Source organism: Metopolophium dirhodum, chromosome 2 (assembly GCF_019925205.1).
Source record: "Metopolophium dirhodum isolate CAU chromosome 2, ASM1992520v1, whole genome shotgun sequence".
NCBI lineage: Eukaryota > Metazoa > Arthropoda > Insecta > Hemiptera > Aphididae > Metopolophium > Metopolophium dirhodum.
The window spans coordinates 11496907-11519508 of record NC_083561.1 but is presented as its reverse complement, the minus strand read 5'-3'; the positions used below and the strand labels follow the sequence as shown (position 1 = coordinate 11519508).

Here is a 22602-nt window from a genome sequence, read left to right as displayed (position 1 = left end):
ACGCGGGAAATGCATTTCGTCAATGAGAATATCGTATACAATAGTTTCTAGAGATTTAACAAAAATATGCAATACACGAGAATACGAGATATTACGGCGTATTGCGTTGATAATGTTTGTTTTCTATTATAATTTACTTGGCAGTACCGACAAGAACAATAACAATACAAAACGCCAACACATCCACAACAATTATTATTATTATTATCATTATGAATGAAAAACCAGGTTGCACCGAGCAGGAGACCATAATGAGTCATTATTGAATATTGGTTTGATTATATTATGGTGACATAGGAATAATGAAATATTCGTCAAGACGCACATAATATTGCACATGGTATATACTAATATATATATACAATTATAAGAATATATTATTATGTTATATGCAGATATAATCACTGTGGCGTGTACAATATAAACAACACGCATAAATACGCATTTATCGTTGCGAATTCTCATTTTGAATCAAGTCATCAGTCATCACCAAATAACGTGTGAGTACCAATGTGACGTTTAATGCGAATTTAATACCTAATCAAAATTTGACACCGGAAAGTTATCGCTGCCCTGTGTACAAAGTTCTCCAATTGTACAATACGAGAATTTACAGTGATTTTTGCTCTTAGAAATAATAAAAAAAAAAAAATGAAATCTGTTGTTTTCGCGTTTCTTAAAATTCTGAGACGAGATAGCCAATAATTATTATATGAATATTTTACAGTATCCGATTTATTGACTCACATATTATATGAAGAGTATTTCAGAAAATAGTCAGGTAAATTTAGGCAAGAGGTGGGTATAGCGTATATAGGACGATTACCATTTAATGGACACCCTTATAGCTGTATATATAATGTATTGTTACCGATACGTACATCGCGAGGTCCACTGATATAATCGGAAAAATCATTCTACCCTTCTATAATATGAAAAATAAACGTGGAAACGGAAATGGTCTTACCTTTGACCGCGGTGAAGGTATGGACGACGGTGATTGTTGAGGAAAACCTTTCCTCTGTCTGACCTGTGGTGACACTCTGCCTTCAGATGCTTGTGTGGCGAACGACTGAAGAAACGAGTTTTCCGCGGGTGGTGTCTCGGAAGACTGCCTCGCGGCATGCTGAAAACAAGCGGACACGTGAACATAATTATGTCATATAATATTAAACACGGACAACGTATAGGTATGCACGTGAACATTTAATGTATTGCGATTATAATTAATGTAAACATAATATAAAAAGATGGGCTACGTTCCTCATAAACAAAATTTCCAAACGTCGAGAAAATAAGAATACATTTTATGCTCGGAAAACGACGAGGCCGGAGGCCCTGTGATTAAATTGTTGTGACAGTTTTAAAACTTCGTTATAACATCGTATCGCAGGTAAACAATACATTTGCCTATGGAACGGAAAAATTCTAAAAAACGTTTCCGAAAATTCGAATGTTTATAAAATCGCATAAATGGGTAATATCGATAAAACATGATTCTTATACATAATGTATCATATTAAGCTAAACATATAATAATAAAATATACTGAAGTTGTGTATACTCACGTCGTTGGCGGTAGTGGAATCGGACGGTTGCGTGAGACCGCTGACCCTGAGAACTTCGGCGGTCTTTAGAAACGAGCTCAGGTTCCTCTGGTGGACGTTTACCTCACCGTGGTAGATGAACTCAACCAGCGCCTGCAAGTCATCGAAAACGACGTCTTGCAACACGATCACTGGGTGTTTGCACGGCGTACTCTGCGCAACAAAGATACAAACGTAAATCATCGACTGCAGTCGTATACCGCGAAGTCACTTTATATAGGCGCGGATGGTTGAGTATAGATCAGTTATAGCTATAGGGGGATGATGAAAGCAAGTGGACGAACTTTATCTAGCCCGTAGACGAGAAATTTATTTATTTATTAAATTATTTATTTTTGAAAGTGAATTAGGTAAATGAGATTTTCATTAATTTTAATTCGATTTTTTTTTTTTTACTTTCTTCAAATAAACATAATAATATGTACATCACACGTATACATTACGTTTTGATGACTCCCCAAAAAAATTCCGAATTCCTAAAGAGGCCCTCCAAAAGTATTAAACAGTGATCCCTGCAGGTGTGGATATTATACTCACTTTCAACAGTTCCCGAAAATATGGACTGCACGCGGACAGGACCACCCGGTGGGCCTTTAGGCTCTTGCCGTCGCATGCCAGCGTCACGTCGATGAAGTCCTCATCGTCTCTCAGATTCTCGAACGCTGTGGTGATGCTGTTCTGGTAGTTGTTCCAGCGCAGACAGAAATGCTGCAGGTCGCCCATCACGCAGTGGGCTTCGGTCGACACTGTCCCGCCTGTTTTAAACAAACCAAAAAAAACGAGACGGCGTTAGACATTTAAGAAAACACAGATCGCACTATATCAAGCGCGCGACATTTTTCATTTTAATCGCATGGTTATGCGAAAACGCATTAATAAAATAGTTAAAAATGATGTAATATAGTATCTATCATGAATACGATATATATAATACTCGTTTTCAAATACAACTCTGACCCACCGTATATTATATTATGCGCATAGGCGTGGCGATTAATAACGATTATTATCGACGAAGGGAAAAAAGGAAAACTGAAAAACAAAAACCTAGCCAACGTATAATAACCGTTTTTAATAATTAATCGTCGCCGCACATAATATCAACTTATAATACCTATTATATAATATATATTATGTATATGCGTAAACTACTATATAATGTACCGGTAACGGCGATATAAAAATCGACATGATATCCATCGAAAATTGTAGCTAAACGTGATCCGAGTATTAAAACGTAGAATGATATTATTATGCTTTCGGTAATACTTTTCGGTGTGCGCCAAGAGAACTACAACGCCGTACTGCCGCGATGTAAATATTTTCCCGCGTATTTTCCTACTCACCGGCCGGAACGGCCGCCCCGCGAGGACACACGCGCGACGAGAGCGAAATGCGGTGATAACAGCAACAACAACCTCTGCCACAACAACAACAATAATAACAATAACAAGCACGTCGACGGCGACGTCGGGTAAAATACACGCGCGCGTTTCTGAAATAAATACGCGGAACACGCGTGCCGTCGGAATGGGGGCGTCGGGTGCGGGGTTGGTTTGCGGGACATGTGGGGGGGAGGGGGTCATCTCCGAGACGGCCGTCACCGTCTCACGCGCGTGGAGGAGCGTTGGCGGTCACGAGGCTGTCCTTAGGGGGGGGGGGTGGGGGTCGGAAGGGGTTCACCCTCTTTTCGCGCGCGTTTCGTCCGTCGTCGACCGTATATACCGTGCCACACCGCGAACAGGTGGGCAGGCGGCGACACCGTGTGGTCCGCGTGAGTGGACGAGCGGGCGGGCGCGCGAGTGAACGCGTGTGAGTGTGTACACGTTGCGTGTACGGGTGGGGCGGCGGTAGTGGCGGCACAGGACAGGGGCGCCCATTCATACAACCGGCGGCCGGTGTTCGGCCACACACACGCGGCGTGTACACGCGTGCCACCGCCGACGCCGCGCGCCGCGCTCTCGCCCGATATACTCCACGTCCGTCGACCACTACGCGGCCGCGGCTGCGAAGACGGCGACGAAATTCGCGTCGGTAAGCGATAAGTGCGCTGATAAACACGCGACTTTTGCCGCCATTCATCGTACATAATAATATAATAATATTCAAATTCAAAATATTATGTCTTCGTAACAATATTGTACCGCACACGCGTGTCTACGCTACAGTTAAGACGACTACGACGACTACGACTACGATTGTTTATGCTATATTACTTCGGTCATCATATTATTATAATAATATTATTTGATTAATACATTATTTTATTATTCGATACATTTTTGATTTCTAATTTTAGGTAAACGAATTTTAATATGATAAATATAATAAATAATATCCGACGGAGTATTACTGCAGTATTGCGTTATCGTGCTACCGAGATGACTTACCTATATTATTGTCCGGTAGTCGAATGAGATCTCGTCATCGGTGACCGGTTCACGGCCGCCGCAGGCATGCGAAGAATAAACGACATGTGTGCGATTTGTGCGGATATCTTATTTTAGGTACATTATTGTATTTCGATGGTGCACTATTGATTTACGGGGAAGGGAAAAAATTAACAGAACGATAATTGAGTTAATTAATTAGTTTTTTCTATCAACGGTAATTAATTAATTAATTAATTAATATTTAAATTAGTATGTATGTATTAATTACGCGTGAGTGATTGTCGCGTGTAATTTTTTTCATTTAATGTGTAAAATAATAATAATAATAATAATAATATAACAATAATAATTATTGTCGTCGGTGATAATTATTATGATGGTGATCGTCGATGTCGCGAGTAATGTGTAATATATGGTAGTGCGTGCGAATCGCGTGCGTGCCCGCGGCGGTTGCGACGGAGATGATGCGGTTGACGAGAGCCCGCGCGGCGGAACTATAGACAACTCAAAAACATGACTAGCAATAAACTACTAGGGGGTAAAAACCGAGAAAGTAAAATTGCATATTCGTACAGTTTAATGAGAGAGAGTGGGTCCCCCACCCACCCGGCCTACCCGGCCTGGTCCGCCCACCCGCCCCTCCACCGCGGCACGGTACTCCGTGCGCCGCGGCGGGCGTTTGTAACCGGAATTCGCACCGCGCCCGCCCTCCGCATCATCCACCCGGGGGCTCGGACGCGGGGGAGTAGGCGGCAACCCCTTGATAAGGGAGCAGAGCGCGCCGACGACGGAGCGACGACGGAGTGGGAGTGCGGCGCGCGCTCGAGAGAGAGAGTGTAACGGCGGGCGTGGGGGGATAAAAGCAAAAGAGAAAAAAATCATTAAATTCGTCCGCGCGCCCTATACGCGAAAGCGGCCGCCCCCCGTGCCGCCGCCGCCACCACCCCGCTTAGGCCGCCGCGCATGTGCCGCCGCTAAAAAATTTAATTCGTTTTAACACACTACTATAAATAGTGAACATTGTTATTCAACTTTCATTCCGTTTTGGTCCCCACTCGCACAGGATCCCCGGGAATCCCTCCGACCACCCCACCCTCATCCCCCACCCTACACCCACCACTCAGGCCACCCACCTAGCCACCGCTCTCGTTCATCCGCGCACCTTACTACCCCCGGGGTATCGAGCACTTCGGCGTTTTTCGTCGTCCCCTTCGCACACGCACCGCGCTCGTATATATACGCCACCGCTCGTTTTCGCCCGCGCGCGTATATAATTTATATGTACGTGTGTGTGTGTGTTTGTACTGTGTACAGGCGGCGGCGGCGGCGGCGGCGGAGGAATACGGTTCGTTCCCGTCCGCCGAGCCTACATATATACGCCACTGCCACCGCTTCCTTCTTCGTCGTCGTCGCCACCGCGCTCGCACCGCCGTCTCACCCCGCTTCCTACACACGACCAATGACAGAGCGGTGGCGGCGGCGGTGTCGTTCTCTCATTTTACTAGGCAAATGTAATTTATGAGCGCCGAATCAATACCGAACGCGGGTCGGAAGCTGAGGGCCCACGCGCGCCGTGATCAGAGCGAGTGGTAACGGCGGCGGCAGCGGAAGAGAAAAGAGTCGGCCGTGTGGCAGATGAGGCACAGCGGAGGGGGAGGCTGTAAAAAAATGTAAACCTACCCAGATTTTCTCTAGAAAAACCGCCACCACCGACGCCGGATCGGCAGCGCTCCGGCCTATATATGCAGCGCGAGCGGCCCAGGCCTCATCGTCATCGTCGTCATCGTCGTCGTCGTCGTGGCAGGTATATATATATGTGTATACAGGTGTGGCGGAGTGGTGGCGGCGGCGCGGCGGGTAGAAAGCCTTTTATGCTGCCGTTTTTCTCTCTTCTCCCGCGACGCGGCGGACGCTTAAAATATTATTCCGTAAATCCTTGATCGGTAACCGCCGCCCGTACGATGATTTATCGCCACGTCTCGTATTGTTATAAAACACATATATTCACGCGTATATATTATAAAGGTCTCAGGTAGGTACGTATATAATGTGCCCGCGCGCGCATGTACATTGGCGTTACGCCACAACATTTCTGCAGCAGCGACGATTCGTTCATATACAATATGATACAATAAACACATTAAATTTGTATCGTATTGTATATGCCATCAGCTACCTAAAATCTCGGCTACTACATCGCCGCAGAACTCAAAATATATGTTATAGTATATAATATATACAAAACAAAAATGGTAAATAAATAAATAATACGAATGCGGAAACTATTTGGATGAAAGCGAAAACACGCTGCAACCACGACGGAATGCCTTTAAGCGGTCAAACTTTTTAATATTATATAAATTGTAGTTGGCTGACTTGGCGCGAGCGAATTGTGCACAACTTCGAGTCGTCACGGCCAATTCTGCACGTGTCCTGCAGAAACTCGCGAACGTTTCGTCGTCCGATTAAAGAGCGATTTAAAAACGTCGCACGAACCATTAGGCGTTTAAAATTTGCAGATTTTAATGACCCGTTAAAAGCGGTCAACGTAATATAACAGTGGCTGACGGAGGTGCAGGCGGCGGCGGCGGCGGCGACGTCGGCAGAGGATATATCCCCGCGGCGCGGCGCCTCTCCGACACCTGACCCTGTCAGCGAGGATGAAAGTAAAAACTTACTGCAAGCGTTACACTCAGTGCGCATACATAAATATACTTTGATATACGATATAACACGAATACGACTTAAAAGCTTTTTCGGTGAAACAAAAAATTGCACATCTGACTGAAGACGACTGCTAATTTACACTAAGTTCCTATATATTACGTATATATTAAAATATTCAATATTGGTTGTGATATGGTTATTATTTATTATAATCGTTGGACGATATTATAACTATACATATGTATTATATAATTTACATAGGATCCGCTGGGATGAGACTTTGACTAAAAACAATACGAAACGAACAAAATACTCTCTACTTTGTAGGTATATTGAAAAACGATTACTGCGCACGACGATGGGTCTCCAGTTGTTGTTATTACTATTATTAATTTTTATTTTTATGTGACATTAATCGAAACAGGAAGAATTTATATTAGTTTGAAATAATTCGGTACCCACCTCTTAGTACCCCGTAGTCGGTATTTATTTAATTACGAATAAACTTTATAGGTGTACTTATGAAGTATTATTTATTTTACATGTATATATTATATACCTATGTGTTTAGATAGGTTTCAGCGTTTCAAATTAGAATTGTTACTCTTGATTTAAAACCAAAACTACATTTTAAGCGAATTCGTCAAAATGAATGCAGCGAAATAATAAATATTCAAAATCAGTTCTTCCGGTTTTTACGTTACAAAATTTTATAGGAGGGTGTGGAAAAATCAATAATTAGAGAAAAACGTTCAGCGTTGTGTGACTCGTTCTAAAACGCAGATAAATAATTTTTCATTTTTGTTCTTTATTGTATGGAAACTTAACATTATTACGCAGTAACTCATTCTTGAGTATTTCTGGAGTTTTATTGTTATTAATAAGCTATTAAACTAAAATATATATTTATTATTTATAATCAACTAAACATTTTTTTAAATAATAATCATAGTATCATTTAACACTTATCAGTTATCTTAGTTTTTTACGAGCCGACATTTTTCATTTGCGTAAGTATAAGTTAATTTAGTATTTAATGAAACCGCGATGATACCTTAAAATTACAGTAGATACAATACAATACCTAAGTAAAATTAATTTTAAATTATAAATATTTCTTGATAAGAGTGCAGTGTTAATTTAGAGGATTATTATCTAGACCTTATTTTTTATTTAACGCGTAAACATCATTTTGGAAAATTTGAACTTTAAAAACGAATCTTAGAAAAATGTTAAAAAAAATAATTAAAAGTTTTTCTTCCGTAATAAGTAATAAGCTAAAGAGTACCGGTTGAAAAAAAAATACTATTAAAAAAGAATTTTCATATTTTGTAACATTATGATTGGGGTATAACTATTTTATTTATAGATACCTTCTACAAGGGTGTAGAATATATTCATAGGAAATATAAGGGTTTAGTTTTCTTTTTTAATAAAAGAATACGCGGCCAGGCCGACATAATGCGTAGGTATGCATATACAGTATCATTTTTACGTGGTTATAGGTACATGGTAATTCGGTTTTTTGAAATGGTTAACAGAAACCGACGGAATTTGCTCCTTAAAGTATAAAAGGAGTGAGCGCGACGAGCCGACGCGAGATTTTCGACGCGACTTTTGACCTGTCCAAAATGATAGCGTGCGAGCGGGCGACGTTCGAGTCGGCTTGTTTATCGGAGCGGAAAAAAAATAATAAAATGCCGTCACTGCAAGCGATCAACGCGCAAAACTCGCGGAAGTGTATTTTTTTCGTATAAACGGAAAAACATATATCGCGCCATTTTATTCCTTCGCGTAATTTTGTTGTTTTTGTTTTTTTACCGTCCATCGTTCGGCTTAGACGCGATCGGTTCTGTACCAGTAGTACAATAATTCATATATAACACAATATTATAATATGCCGACCCTGCACTTCACACGCGTGTATGTATAATATAACCAGCTTACCCAAAATGCACGGTGTAACAACATTATAATAACAATAATATAATGTATGTACTATTATTATATACCACAGCCGCATCACTTGTTGTACGAATAACAACGCGTGGTGGCGGTTAGTCTTAAACGTTTGTATTATGTTAAAAGTTTTACACATTGCGTATATTATAATAGTAATAATATATATAAACACACACTCAGAAATTAGATTGTCCATGTGACGGCGAGTTAAAACTGGAAATTCACAAGTTTAGAGAGTTGCAGAAAAAATAATGTAAAAAAATTAAATAAAAAACAGGTCAGCGCTGATTTTTATTAGCAGCACCTCTATGTATACGATCTATTCGCGTTTAAATAGCATTCACTAGGAAGAATGGCGAACAACACGACTATCATATTATATTATTATATATAGGTAGTACGTATACTCGTACACGCTCTACGCAAATATAGACGAACATAAAATATTATTATAATAATAATATTCTCGGCGGCGCGACATGTGCCGCCCGATTGGCGTTACAATTTCCATACCAGTCTCGCGCGTGTTTTGTACGGATTTAAAATCTATTATTATTATTATTATTATTTTTATATATATATTTATGTATACGGATTTAAATCGTGAAACCTCGTACTTAATTTGAAAAAACATAAACGCATAAAATATTCGGCGACGACTATACCAAAAATCGTGTATTGGAACGTTTTGTTGTTCGGACGTATAAATGGTACATTAAATATTTTAATTTATCTACGGAGGCATAATACTATGGGCGACAATTTTTTTTTTTATCGTAGTTGTTGTCCACCAATGAAATATTTTCAACATCGTCGTGCACGAAACCAGTGGAGACATTTTGTTGTTAAACGATTCCGCGCGTGACGTCGCAGCGACACGCACGAATACAAAGACAACATTACAATAAAAAATGAATGACAAAATATAATATGTAATTATAACTAGGTAGGTACTTAGATATTTCAATCATCGTCGTTCACACCACGCATCAATTGCCTGTTTATTTCTGTGAAAATACGAGGGAAAGAGGTTACAACTTTTGAGGTAAATGTGAAAAAAAAGAAAATGATTAGAATAATAATAATAATAATAATAAAAATAAAAATACGTATGGACGGAGATTTAATAAGAACACCGTGGATGCGTTCGGGAAAGCAGAGAAGCGTCTGCAGTCGACGGATATCGGTACAACAGGTCAAGATTTGTTTGCGTTTTCCGGGAAAACACCCCCGCGGGCGTCTTTAAGGTGTCCGGTAGGAAAAAAAGCAAAAATAAAGGGTGAAATGCCCCGGGGAAAATCACCGTCCCGTTTACACCAGCTATATCGTGTCGCTTAAATACGCATATAATATAACATAATACATCACATCGTGTACTCGGCAGTCATCGCTGTTTTTACGACACACGTGATACCGTATTATACACCTACTTACCACCTATATAACACTTGTAAACGTATATATCTGTTGAATCTGTCGGTTCTATTTTTCCTTACTATATTATACATCAAACGTACCACGATAAAAAATGTTAAAATATAATGAATAATGATAAATAAAATATTTTTCGTGGTTTTTTTTATTTAGTACCTATACACATTTCTTATTTGGCTTTGTGCTTGAGAATCGGACCATTCATACCGTGATATTTATTATTTACTATACGCACGCTCCGAACAAAGGAAATATTAAATACATAATTCGGTGTTATATTAGGTATTATCATGAAAATTAACTCGAGTTAATTACCTACTTCTTTTATAATTGTGTTTAAACAATTTCTATATTAAATAGTAAATACTTAATTTATGTAGAACGCTTATAATAAATGATAATGCTACAATTACCACATACAACAATATTATACAAGAAACATTTTTAAGCTAACGTGTGTAGTACAAGGGTAATATTCTCTGGAACGTGCGTGCGTATTTTTAATACTAGAAGACACTTTAAAATATATATAAGATAAAATGTATAATACGTAAGATTGAAAAATTATAATAACAATTTATTTTAAAAATGGGTATTATCTAAGATCGGCGTGCTGTAAGATTAAAATAATCACAAAAATTAAAATAAAGCTAGAATGAATATTAAAATACTCATTTCCGGGAAATGGAAAAATTATAAAGTGAAACATTTTTTTAACAAATAATTATTATAAATTTATAATATTAATTGCTTTACAAAAATATCAGTATGAACTGTAACAAATTCCTAGAAATGTACATACCAATATTGCAGCATACAATCGTATAACTTTTTTTAAATGAATAACTATAAGGTATATGTGATAATTGTATATAAAATATCCCGTCTGATTGTACGTATGTTTATTATTATTATGTATTTATTTTATTGTTCACTGTCCAATATTTTAACGTTAAAATTATAGTATAAATTAATTCATTCGCGCTTAAAAAATAACAATTCTACAATAGACTACTGGCTATACACGGTATTGTGTCTAAAACAATAATAATAATATATTTTATAAATTAAAATCGATCATTTCTCCATATAGGTTTGTATAACGTTGTGTAAAAAGGATTATCATCTGTCAATGTACCTATAATATAGGATACAATGATACAATGTTATTATACGCAGAAAGATTAAAATAACACGCAAATATTCATATTCAACACAAACGAAAAAACAAATAAACAAATAAATAAAAATTTGAATATAACTATTATTATTTTAAACAAGCTAAAAATCAAATTTTTCTAAATAGGATATCAGACAGAACTCGGCGGCGCACTATTTATATTTACTGCTTGACTTACTACTCAAGCGCAACATATCAAATTTGGGTGCAGCATAATTCATTTTCTGTTAAATATGCTTAAATGTTGGAGTGAATTGATTTATAATCAAACTTAAAGGTAAGAATATTATCTGTTCATAAAATTGAATGCACTTAATTAAGCGTGTCTTTTTTTTGGTAAGAAAAATCATTAAAATAGCTATCGTTCAATTATTCAACTTTTAATAGGGTTATTTAGGTTAGTAGTTAAAAAAACTTAATAGAATATGTTATCACAACAGCACCTAAATTATGTTATAATGACATTAGTTAACCAAAAAGAGCAGCTAAAATAATATTAATCTAAAACAAAATCTGGTGTTGTATTATCATCGAGAATAGAATTTAAATTTAAATTTTAGTGTGAACAATATGATAATGTTAAAACAACCGTGTCGGGAGTTCTGAGCAAAAATCGACGTACAAAAGTCCATGGCCCTAGTTGTCAGTTGTCATGACCTAGATAATATTTCAACCTTTAAGTTTGGTTGGTTCACTTTAGTATTAAAATTAAAAGCTAACAACACAAAATTGGTTTTACTGAACGCAAATTGTCTATGTGGCGCACTTGCGCTTAAGTCATTGTGCGAAAACATTCACTGCTCTGATATCCTCTTAAATAAAATTTTAATTTTCTCATTCTGATAGCCAGAAATTGTATGCTATAATTTATTTGATGTCGATCGAAAAGTTAAACATGGAAAAATGGATCAAATATTTCTTAGCATAATATTGTAAAATGTGTAGTAAAAAGATTAAGATAATATGATAAAATAAAATAATTTTTTAGTAGGTATGCCTACACGTTGGGATACAACTGTAATTTGTAAGAAACACTAAATAAGGGTTTTACTAATGATTATAATTATAATTTTTATTAATAAAACATATATTATACGAAATGTGTTTGTTAACGAACGTGTAAATGTGTAATTATATTATACTCGAACCGTTTTGACATTGTAGCATATTATTGAGAAATTGGTAAAATATGTTATTAACCTAATCGGGACAAATCAAAGTGTTTATTTTAATGAATACGAAAGGTAAATCTACAAGCGTATTTGTTTTTAAAAAAAATGTTCCAACATACGATGTAGTTCAGTTCGTGCAGATGGCAAAATATACGACATACGTACTTCGTTATAATAATTGTGAGGCTTTAAACTCGTCGCTCGGTAAAAAATTACAGTTTATTTTCTTAACTCGTAGATTTTTATATATATTATTATTATTGTATAAGATAAAAGATAAAAATACATCAAGTCTATATACTCCTCTATCGCGTTTATTATAATCGCAAATCACAATATATTGCGCGTGCCTTGTATATAGGCATCTGCTGCCTACAATAATATACACTATACCTATACATTATTTACGGTCATGTCCAGTTCGATATACATAATATTATTACAAGTTGTATCTGTACAACTGTATACCTACTATATTATATATTAAACATCACGCGCTCGCGTGCCCACGTCTAATCGACTTTGGCGTCATCGGGATTCGCGGTCTGCTAATTATTATTATGAACACCAACACCACACAGCAACAAGTGATGTATATATATATATATATACTGCAATCGACGACGACGGTGACAAACCACCCACAATCTACTGCTCGTGACCGACCCGCGTCTATAGTATATAATAATCAGTACCTACCTTATTCGCAAAGATCCTCAGCAGCCAATCGGTGTCTGGCCGTCTATGGGAATATACTATTATTGAATAACTATATTACTACCCACTCGACCTTTGCAGGATAGATATAGCGAGAATTATATTTGCCACTGCGGGAGTTTGTAGCCGTCATCGGATTCAGGACATCGCAGAACATCGTGGGCGGATTTGGCATATTATGATGAGAAACCCGACATTTTAAAATTTAAACTCGACTATTATTTTATACCTGAATCTGGACAAGTATTGACACAGCCCTGACATTAATGGGGATTTTATGAGAACAAATTATATTATGAATTGTGGTAGGGAGGAGCCGTGAATGCTAGGAAATTAACCGAGAATTAAATGATATAATATATATAGGTACGCTGCTCGATGTAGTATTCGAACCCACACTCGCTGCAATAAACTGAGCCACCGTATGGTCTTATCAATTTAACCTCGATGCACTCTGATGTGGATCAATATGCACGCGTTGCATGCGGTTAAAAGTAAAGTGATCGTTTCAAAGTTTCAGATTTCGTACACAACTCTAGCAGATATGCATAATTTGCTTGATATCTACCATCGGGATATGTGCAGTTATGGTGGTGACGGAATGTATACTTATTGTTTGTTTACAAAATGTTTTTTATTCTTTTCTGAGCGGATCAAAAATCTTAAACATTAGCATGCAGCACATAATAAAAATATAGTATAATATTATGTACATTGTACATAATATATTGTATTGATTGCAAATAGAGTATAAACTGATATTTTTGAGAGGCAATTTTCCGGCATAGTCGTGTAAAATGTCCAGAAAAATCGCGAAAAAAAATGTACAGGCCACAACTTAGTTTTTAATGAAAAAATGCATGCCCAATTTCTGAGTAGAGAATGATGTGATAATAATATGAATACAATACACAGTTACGATAATAAGAATATTATAAGATAATATCGTTGCATATTATATTCCATTAGGTACGTAGAATACAATAATATATTATATAATTTTCGACTATATTATTCTATACACAAAACAATATATAATGTAGTCAGCCGGCTATTGAAAAAATGCGACTAATACGATGCGAAAACGCTGATGTCGAAAAACTGAAGAGCAGTCGACACTTATATTATAGGTATGTACTATGCATTATTATAATATAGTATATTATACAATATACACATGCCTACGATAATTATTATCAGAAAATCGAATTTTCAACGAGCCCTTGTCGTTTGAACTTTTGAAGTATACGTATACGAGAGCCGCCGTCTTAGGGTGCGGAATATTCGGCGTTTTAATAATTTTAAAATAATCAGACGAGTCTGTTTTCCGAACATAATAACTCAACCAAGTTTACCTATTATAATATGCAGGCTTGTATATTATTATTATTATTATAATTTGTAATATTACTATTGTAGAGATTTGTTGAGATCATTCGGTCGATTGACGATAAAACAATGGCGACCTACAATAATTAGTGGGTACGCATCATTTTTCGACGAGTTTAGATGGATACGACTAAAATGGTTAAAGGTACACATTTTATTGCAAAATAGTATTATATTATATAAGTATATCGAAAATGTTCGGGCAAACAAGTTGCGAACCCGATAAAAAGCCATAACAGACTTCGCACTGATAGTTATATATACCTACTAATATCACACATACATCACGGAAGGTTTGACGTTGATGTTTTTTGCGTACACAATACTCTTGCAGTCTTGCGGAAATTATATATATATATATATACAACACACTGCTAGTATAGATGGAGCAATATTATCACGACGTATGTATATATACAGACCGATGATGATTTAAAATTCCTACCGAGAGACGTTCGCACCGCCTTTTGCAGTGGCGGGGTAGTTTAATTTCGTCGGTTGTTTTTAAGGAACTCCCTCGGGAAAAGACTGTTACTACGTAGGTATATATATAATATACATATGCATATATACGGCATAAAGGAGTATCGCCATTTTCCGGATGAACCCCAAGTCCCCGCCGGACTGACAAAATCGTTAAGGACATATTATATGCAAACGACGCGTAACTCGATACGAGATATAAATCCTCTCATACCTATATATTATTATTAGTGGTGGCGTCGGAGGAGGACGAGGACGAGGAGAGGGTGGAGCACGGCGTATACATACAATGCATGTGTGATTTTACGGGCAATACGTTTTGGTTTTACGCTCAGGGATGGCCGTTTTACAGAACGAGAGCAAACAACGCGCTACGGTTGTGGCGAAATCGATGAGAACAAATAATATTCATCTCGCGTCGAAATTATATTTTTTTTCATTTATACTTGGGAGTTATACGTATATTATATAGAAGTATTTTAAAATTTAAAGCCAACGAGCGGCATTTTGTACAAAAGCACGACTTTATTTTGATTTTTTTTTATCTTTATTTTAAACGCTGGATTCGTTGATATTGTGTGCAGTATATTTTTTTTTTTTATAGTACTTTCATTGCTCTATATTACCCAACCCTCGATTTCAGTGACCCATGTGATTTATACGGGGTTATAGTTGGTAGTATAAACCTTTGTATGGGAAATCGTTTTATAGGTACCACGATACACGGGTTTACAACAAAAATAAAAATACGACATTTTATAATATTATTCGGATATTTTGAGAATTCATTAATTTAGGTATTCATTTCAATTTTAAATGATTACCAGCAGTAATCGTTTATCAAATGGTGATAACAATTTTTCGAGGGTGACATTGGTGACATTTTCAATATATCGTAATATTTCCTACCTACACAAAAATCTACTAAAAATGTAATAATACTACAAATAAAAAAAAAACAAACCCAATGACCACAATGCAGAGGATTATCTTTCACTTGAATAAAAATAAATCTATTAAATTGTTTTTTACAACGATCCGAAGATTGAATTTATCTTTTAGCTCACGAACTACTTAGAGTACCGTTATTTTGACTAGTCTAACTTGTTTTACAACTATTTTCAATGTAAATCAATAACATCAAAATTTCAAAAATAAAAAAATTGTGTAGATGCAAAATAAAAAAAAAAAACGTGACCAAAACTACCGCATACAAATATGACGTAGGTAGGATGTGTATTTTGTTTATGTTATCGTATACTTGCGATCGATATGACAATGAACGTATAATCGTTTCGAATCTCGATAAAAATATGCATGCATCTAAGTAAGTATGTATTGAGTAACAATTGTTTGATTGTATATTGAATAGCATATAATGCCATTATGGTATGTTTTATTTTAATGTATTAGAAAAAAATTCTTTACTGTTCACTATTATAGTCAAAACAATAATTAGGTTTAAATGATTTAAAATATTTTTTTAGAAATGCAGAGGTTTTAATTATTTTTTTTTTATCGATTGTACACAGGTTTAGCTTACATATTACCGACTGTGAGAATATATTTTGTAAATAACACGCTAAGAAATCCTTATCGACATAATATAATGATTGTAATGCACTATAATAGCGATGGCGATGTCGTTTACACGGTATTCACAGAGATGTACACTAAAATTTCACGAGAAAAAAAATAGAATAAAATATGCACGTTATACAAAAAATAAAACTAGTACGTAATAATAATATTGTATAGTTTAAGAATTTGTACAACTCGTGTTGAATTTTTATCATAGAGAGGCACACGTTTATACAATGTATAATATAATAATAATAATAATAATATGGCCTAACAATATAATATGGTGTCATATAAATAACGCCGGCGACCCGTAGGCCGCAACCCGTCGTCGGCAGGGCGGTAAAATAGTCACAAAATTGTTTACAAATATATATTTTAAAATATCAGAAATTCGCAACACACAAGTCGTCAAATTCGAAAAAAGGATTTCCGCGGGATAATGAAGTGCACGTAATATCTACCTCTATACGAGGGATTGTGTTACGATAAAGCTAGAGAAAATCGGTTTAAAGCCCGTACGAAAAGTATTAACACAATCTCGTGGTCCGTATTATAGCTTACCCTGCAACGGTAGTGGATGAGTCCGGACCGGAAACTGGCAGGTCATGGCACGGGGACACGCGACTGCCGCCGTCGTGATGGTGGTCGGTCGATCTGTCTGCCGGTCGGTCGGGGGTGCGCTTTACGCCACGCGTCGGTCGGTCGGAGGTGTGCCTCACGATACGCGTCGGTCGGTCGGTCGGTCGTCACCATGGGCTGCTGAAAATCGTGAGCCACCGCAACCGCCAACACCACCGTCGTGGTTTTCGATAATTTATTGGTATGTGGTTAAAAAATTTAATTTGGAAAATGAGAAAATTAATACGAAAATCGCTGGAAAAAACAGGACACCTTACCGGGAGACGCACTGTGGGCACTTGCAACGACAACGGTAAGTATAAAAAAAAATTAAGATCGTTTAATAAAATTTGAGATAATATTATCGACGGCGACGTACCTATTACTATCTATGACTATTAATGCGTACAGACAATATATAGACACACACGCGACCGCGCGCGCACTGCACAGGAACAACACGCACACACTCGCGCGCGCGTGCGAAGAGCTGACCGAAAATAATAATAAAAATAATAATAATAATAATAATAATAGTAATATTTGCGAACTGGTTGTACTTGCGTTGCATCGAAACGCAAACTGTCATGTAGACGGTGTTTATTTTTTTTTCGTCGGTGCAACGAATCGGTGAACCAGTTCCTCTCGCAGATCGCGCGCGCGCCACTCCTCCTCCCCAGACGGCCGGTCGTCGTCGTCGTCGTCGTCTCACTCCCAATAATAATATAATATAACCAAAGCGCGCACACATGCACACGAATACGCACACACGAGACTCTATACTTATATTTATTTATACACACACTCACGGACGCAGACTCCCGAGCGCGAGAGGACCCGACTTAACCACGGTTGGGAGATTATTTTTGCCTCTCTCTCTCTCTCACACACACACACTCTCTCGCCACATTATATTTTAAACGATTGTTTCGTGCATTTGGTTTTTTCGCAAATTTCTGGTCGTTGCACCCCGCCGCCTGACGTATTTCGGTAGGTACGTGTGTATTGCACGTTGGTCGGACTATACGCGCACAGTCGCATCTCACCCTCCCCTCCATTGCCGTTTCCTTTTTTTTATTTTTAAATCTCATAAATTCTTTTTGTACACATTTATATTATGTACGTACGCGCATCCAGTTACGGCGGCTCGCGTAGGTATACTTAAAATAACAACATTCTATCATTGTATACGTAGGTACAATTGCTTTCAAACTAAATTTATCAGACCAACCAATATTATATTGTTATTATATATCTGTTATTGAAAAGAGATGCACCTATAATATAACACCTTTCACCTTTGTCATTTCGGAGGGACCGCATAATATAGATGTTTTATTTCTACATAAATTACTAAACAAAAAAATAGTGCGTCTCGAATCATTGAGTAAAATTTAATTTTTGAGCTCCACAAATGAATACAAGGTCTAATAGTACTTTTCAAGTTGTTGGTTGTAAAAGAAATATTGTCTTAAACCAGTGTTCCCCAACCATTTTATCACCGCGGACCATAACGTATACGAACTAAAAGTTAAACGGTACTCTCTGCCTTGGGCGTTACAATTTTAATTAATTTAAAATAAATAAATTATACATTCAATTTATTATTATTATTATTAACATTTTGCGCAAGTGCGGTCGTGCAGTCTAAGATAATATTAATAGAAAAAAAAATTCATGACTTATAACTTATATTAAGCGACTAGTAAAAATACTAAATCTTGACAAATTTTGGGACTGTTATATATTATATTCGTTGGAAAACACAATGCCGAAAAAGAAAACTGAGTAATGTTGGTAATTTTAAATTATTCATAATAATGTAGAATAAACCGTATAAGATAAGAAACTGTACTGCTCAGGGCTGTTATTATGAAAAACGCGGCGGCACAGTGCACGGTTGTCGACGTGTAAATAACACACCGTGTTCAATTTTGTTTCGTGTCCAAACAAGTAGCCCTCAGTTTATAACCCGTATATTATTAAGAACAAAAACCTTTGAGTATAATTTAAATAAACTAATATTTTTATAAAAAAGATAAAAGGTTTTTCTGATTAAAATCAATGAGACTTGGGCATAATTTAAGTATATTTAAGAGGTCAATGGTATTATTTTATTTTGTTTAAGTTTTATTAAATGTATAACAAACATTATTGTACAATGGTATTTTCCCATGATTTTTTATACCATTAACGATGTACCTATGTTATTTTTCCAATTTTAGACCCACCCTAATTATATTATTATAATATATGATATTTCTTGACATATCAAGCAGCCCTGGCATGGCCCCTTACACATCTTGTACGTATATAGCTTGTCCCGTTTTATATCCTACCACTAAATACCTCAGCCTAACGCATAACCTTAGATTGAAATACGGTTTGCTGTGATAACTGGGGGTGCCAAATTACACATTTTGAGCAGGGTTTTCGAGGGTTTTATAATTTTGATCTCGGTCAAATAAATCAAATGATCACTAACCTAAAATTTTCCGAGGTACAGCTATTTTGAATTTGAAAAAAAGTTGACTAACACACCCGTATGCAGTGATATTTTAAGGACTCAGGTTAAACGGCCTTCGAAATATGCATACTTCGGTGCCCCCGAGAGCCCTAGTTATCCCGGCAATTCGTATTTCAAGATCATTCGGCTGAGAGGTGCCATATACCTAAGACTGTACATAATTATTATGCAAGGCTGTAACTAAAAAAAATTCGGTTCCAACATTTTATTTTATGGATCTGGACACATTCAAATTAAAAAAAAAACACTTATTCAACTTTTAAGGACGGAGGTGGGTCCGGGAAAGTTATTATGTATATTGTATATTGTTTACCGTTCCTCGGAGAAAAGAGTGTTACACCTAACCTAAACACTGTGGTTAACAACTTGCTTTTATAACATTCACAAATGTATTCTTTGTGGTGCAACAGCAACCCGGTGACAAAAAAGGCGCTTGCAGCCCGACACGGACCATTCTGAACACGACGATAACCCCTTTACAGTAGGTATCTCTGAACCCTTTTTTACCCATTCGCACCTAACGGACATAAAAATTACAATATACATTACACGTATTTTAATATTATGATTAGAATTACGTGACGATTTTGAAAGAGAACACTTGAGAACGAGCATCGGACTACGGGGTTTTTACTCTAACTTCCGACTAATTTTAAATACTGGACTCTGCCAAACAAAATATGTGAGTATAATATGATTGCCATTATATTATAATTAATCGTATAAATTACAATAAGCCCACATTATTTATGAATCGTTTAATTGGTGTGGTTGCTATTGTGATTTCTGAAAAATTATTTTATTATTTCTACACAATAAAATGTTATTTTTCATTTTTCACCGTCGACCCAATATCCATTATTATTGACCGTTGGTGTAATATTATGAATTATGATTAATATTTTTAAATTTTAATCTATATTGATTAGTTATTACAAATTAATGGTAAAGACGTAAAGTCGAACGCAATTTATTATTAACCCGAAAATAAACCATTAACACGACGTGATTATATGATTTTACTGAATGTAACATAATATCACAAATTCACAAACTATAAGTTATGTAATGATAGAAATTGTTGAATTTGGTTTTGAAATTGTATGATATTTAATGAGATGAAACGTGTTTGTTTAATTTTTAACCCACAAATAAATAACTCCAAATTTAACGGTGTATAGTAATTTTTCAGCGTTACATGTGCAATCTAAACTGGGCTCAAATATCTATCTGATATATTCACAAACGCATCGTCGACGATTTAAAAATAAGGCAAAACGCTCTTAAGAATAAATTAAGGAAAAATCCACAAAATCTCTATAACGGTCGTTATGCGTATAACTACTCGCACGGGATTTCGCCTCACGATTTATAGTTTTCTCGTAAAAACATAACTTTTAGCGAGCTTAACAGTGTTCTCTTTGCAACTGTTTTCGCGGAACAAATTGCCACCATATCATCTACATAATATTATGCATATATTATAAAATATATAATAATATACACATACAACACAAATTAATTGTTCAAATAATTTGTAGCATTAACTTGTGGTTATGCATGCGGTCGAGCTCGAGAGTGTTGATAAAATGACGGTAAATACATACAACGCTGAACATTGTAACGATTTTATAATTGTCCCGTTGCATTACAATGACTGTAGTAAATTCTGTCGTATTTCCGATTCAATGTTTTGTGTAAACAGAGTAAATTATTATCAACGGCAAATTTACAATACGTTAATATTTTATATTATATTCTTGGTTTTTAATACACGATATTCTCGACTTTCGTTTTGCTATTTTTTTCTACCAGAAAGAAACCGTAAAAATAAAATATATTTGTTATTTTTCAGAAATTTTCTACATTTTAAACGTACTTCAATGCGGAAGAATCAGCAAATAATAATTGTTGGAGATATATTTTATCGAAATACTTTTTTCTTAAAATGTACAACACAATAAATTCAAATTTTAAACATACCTAAAAATATTGTTTCCTATTCATTTTATTCTATGTTATGGAACTTTAAATTAATATTATTACACTTTTGTAATACACAGACTACGCAATATTGTTGTAATTTATAAATAATACCGATATTAATTTCATAGTGAAATTGAATTTTGTTAAAATGAATTAGTTTAAAAGACAATACTACATTAGTGCCAAGAAAAAAATTGTAAAAGAAAACACGTTTCTCTGTGAATAAATGAAAAAATAGAATGCGATGTACTTAATAAAACTCGTTAATCCGTAAGTACAAATGTTTAAATAGGTCTTATCGATATTTCATTTGTCGAACATAATTTGAACAAATGCCAAACAGTTCTATAATTATCCATCCGTAAAAATTGAATTGCATTAAAGAATGTTGTATACATATATTTTTTTTTAAATTGAAATATTATGGCCTAGTAATTTTTTAAACAAGTTTAGTTTAAATTTATTTTCGAATTTTAAGAGATTTCATTTTTGAATATTATTTTTAAACATCTACAAATCTCATCACGCAATCCACACGTTATAATATATAACTTGTTTGTGAGAGAAAAAAAGTTGCTCGTTGAATCGATTGAAGATTTTGTTAAAACGTTATAACATTGTATGAATAATTAATAGCGGTTATTCAACACACTACTTAACCAACTACACACTACTTAGGTCTTTAGGCAACAAAAATAAAAGTTATAAGTATTGAAAAGAGAAGATCAAGAGTAAATCCAAAATGTGTTTTACTGGTCTCGTTGAACGAGTAGCAAGCGGCAGCTAATTAGAAGAAAATAATCCATACCAATAAATAATAATCAACAGAATGCGCGCATAATCGAGAAATATTATTACATTACTACAGGTATTCGTTAAAACC

At 35.8% G+C, this 22602-nt stretch overlaps 1 protein-coding gene across 6 annotated transcripts in view; it reads right to left on the bottom strand.

The window, feature by feature from the left end:
• LOC132939470 (broad-complex core protein isoforms 1/2/3/4/5-like) overlaps positions 1-22602 on the bottom strand; it is an 81132-nt gene that overhangs the window by 22590 nt on the left and 35940 nt on the right. For 2 of the 6 annotated variants that reach the window (XM_061006646.1, XM_061006640.1), the window contains exons 1-4: positions 17150-17793; positions 2145-2362; positions 1569-1760; positions 968-1126 (exon numbers count right to left, since the gene is read on the bottom strand). In XM_061006646.1, coding sequence (XP_060862629.1) covers positions 968-1126; positions 1569-1760; positions 2145-2362; positions 17150-17195 — 615 coding nt within the window. In that variant the 5' untranslated portion in view covers positions 17196-17793. Of the gene's footprint in view, positions 1-967; positions 1127-1568; positions 1761-2144; positions 2363-2771; positions 2927-3997; positions 4537-17149; positions 17794-22602 lie in introns of those variants that run through there. The other 4 variants (XM_061006642.1, XM_061006643.1, XM_061006641.1 and 1 more) reach the window with 3 other exon arrangements.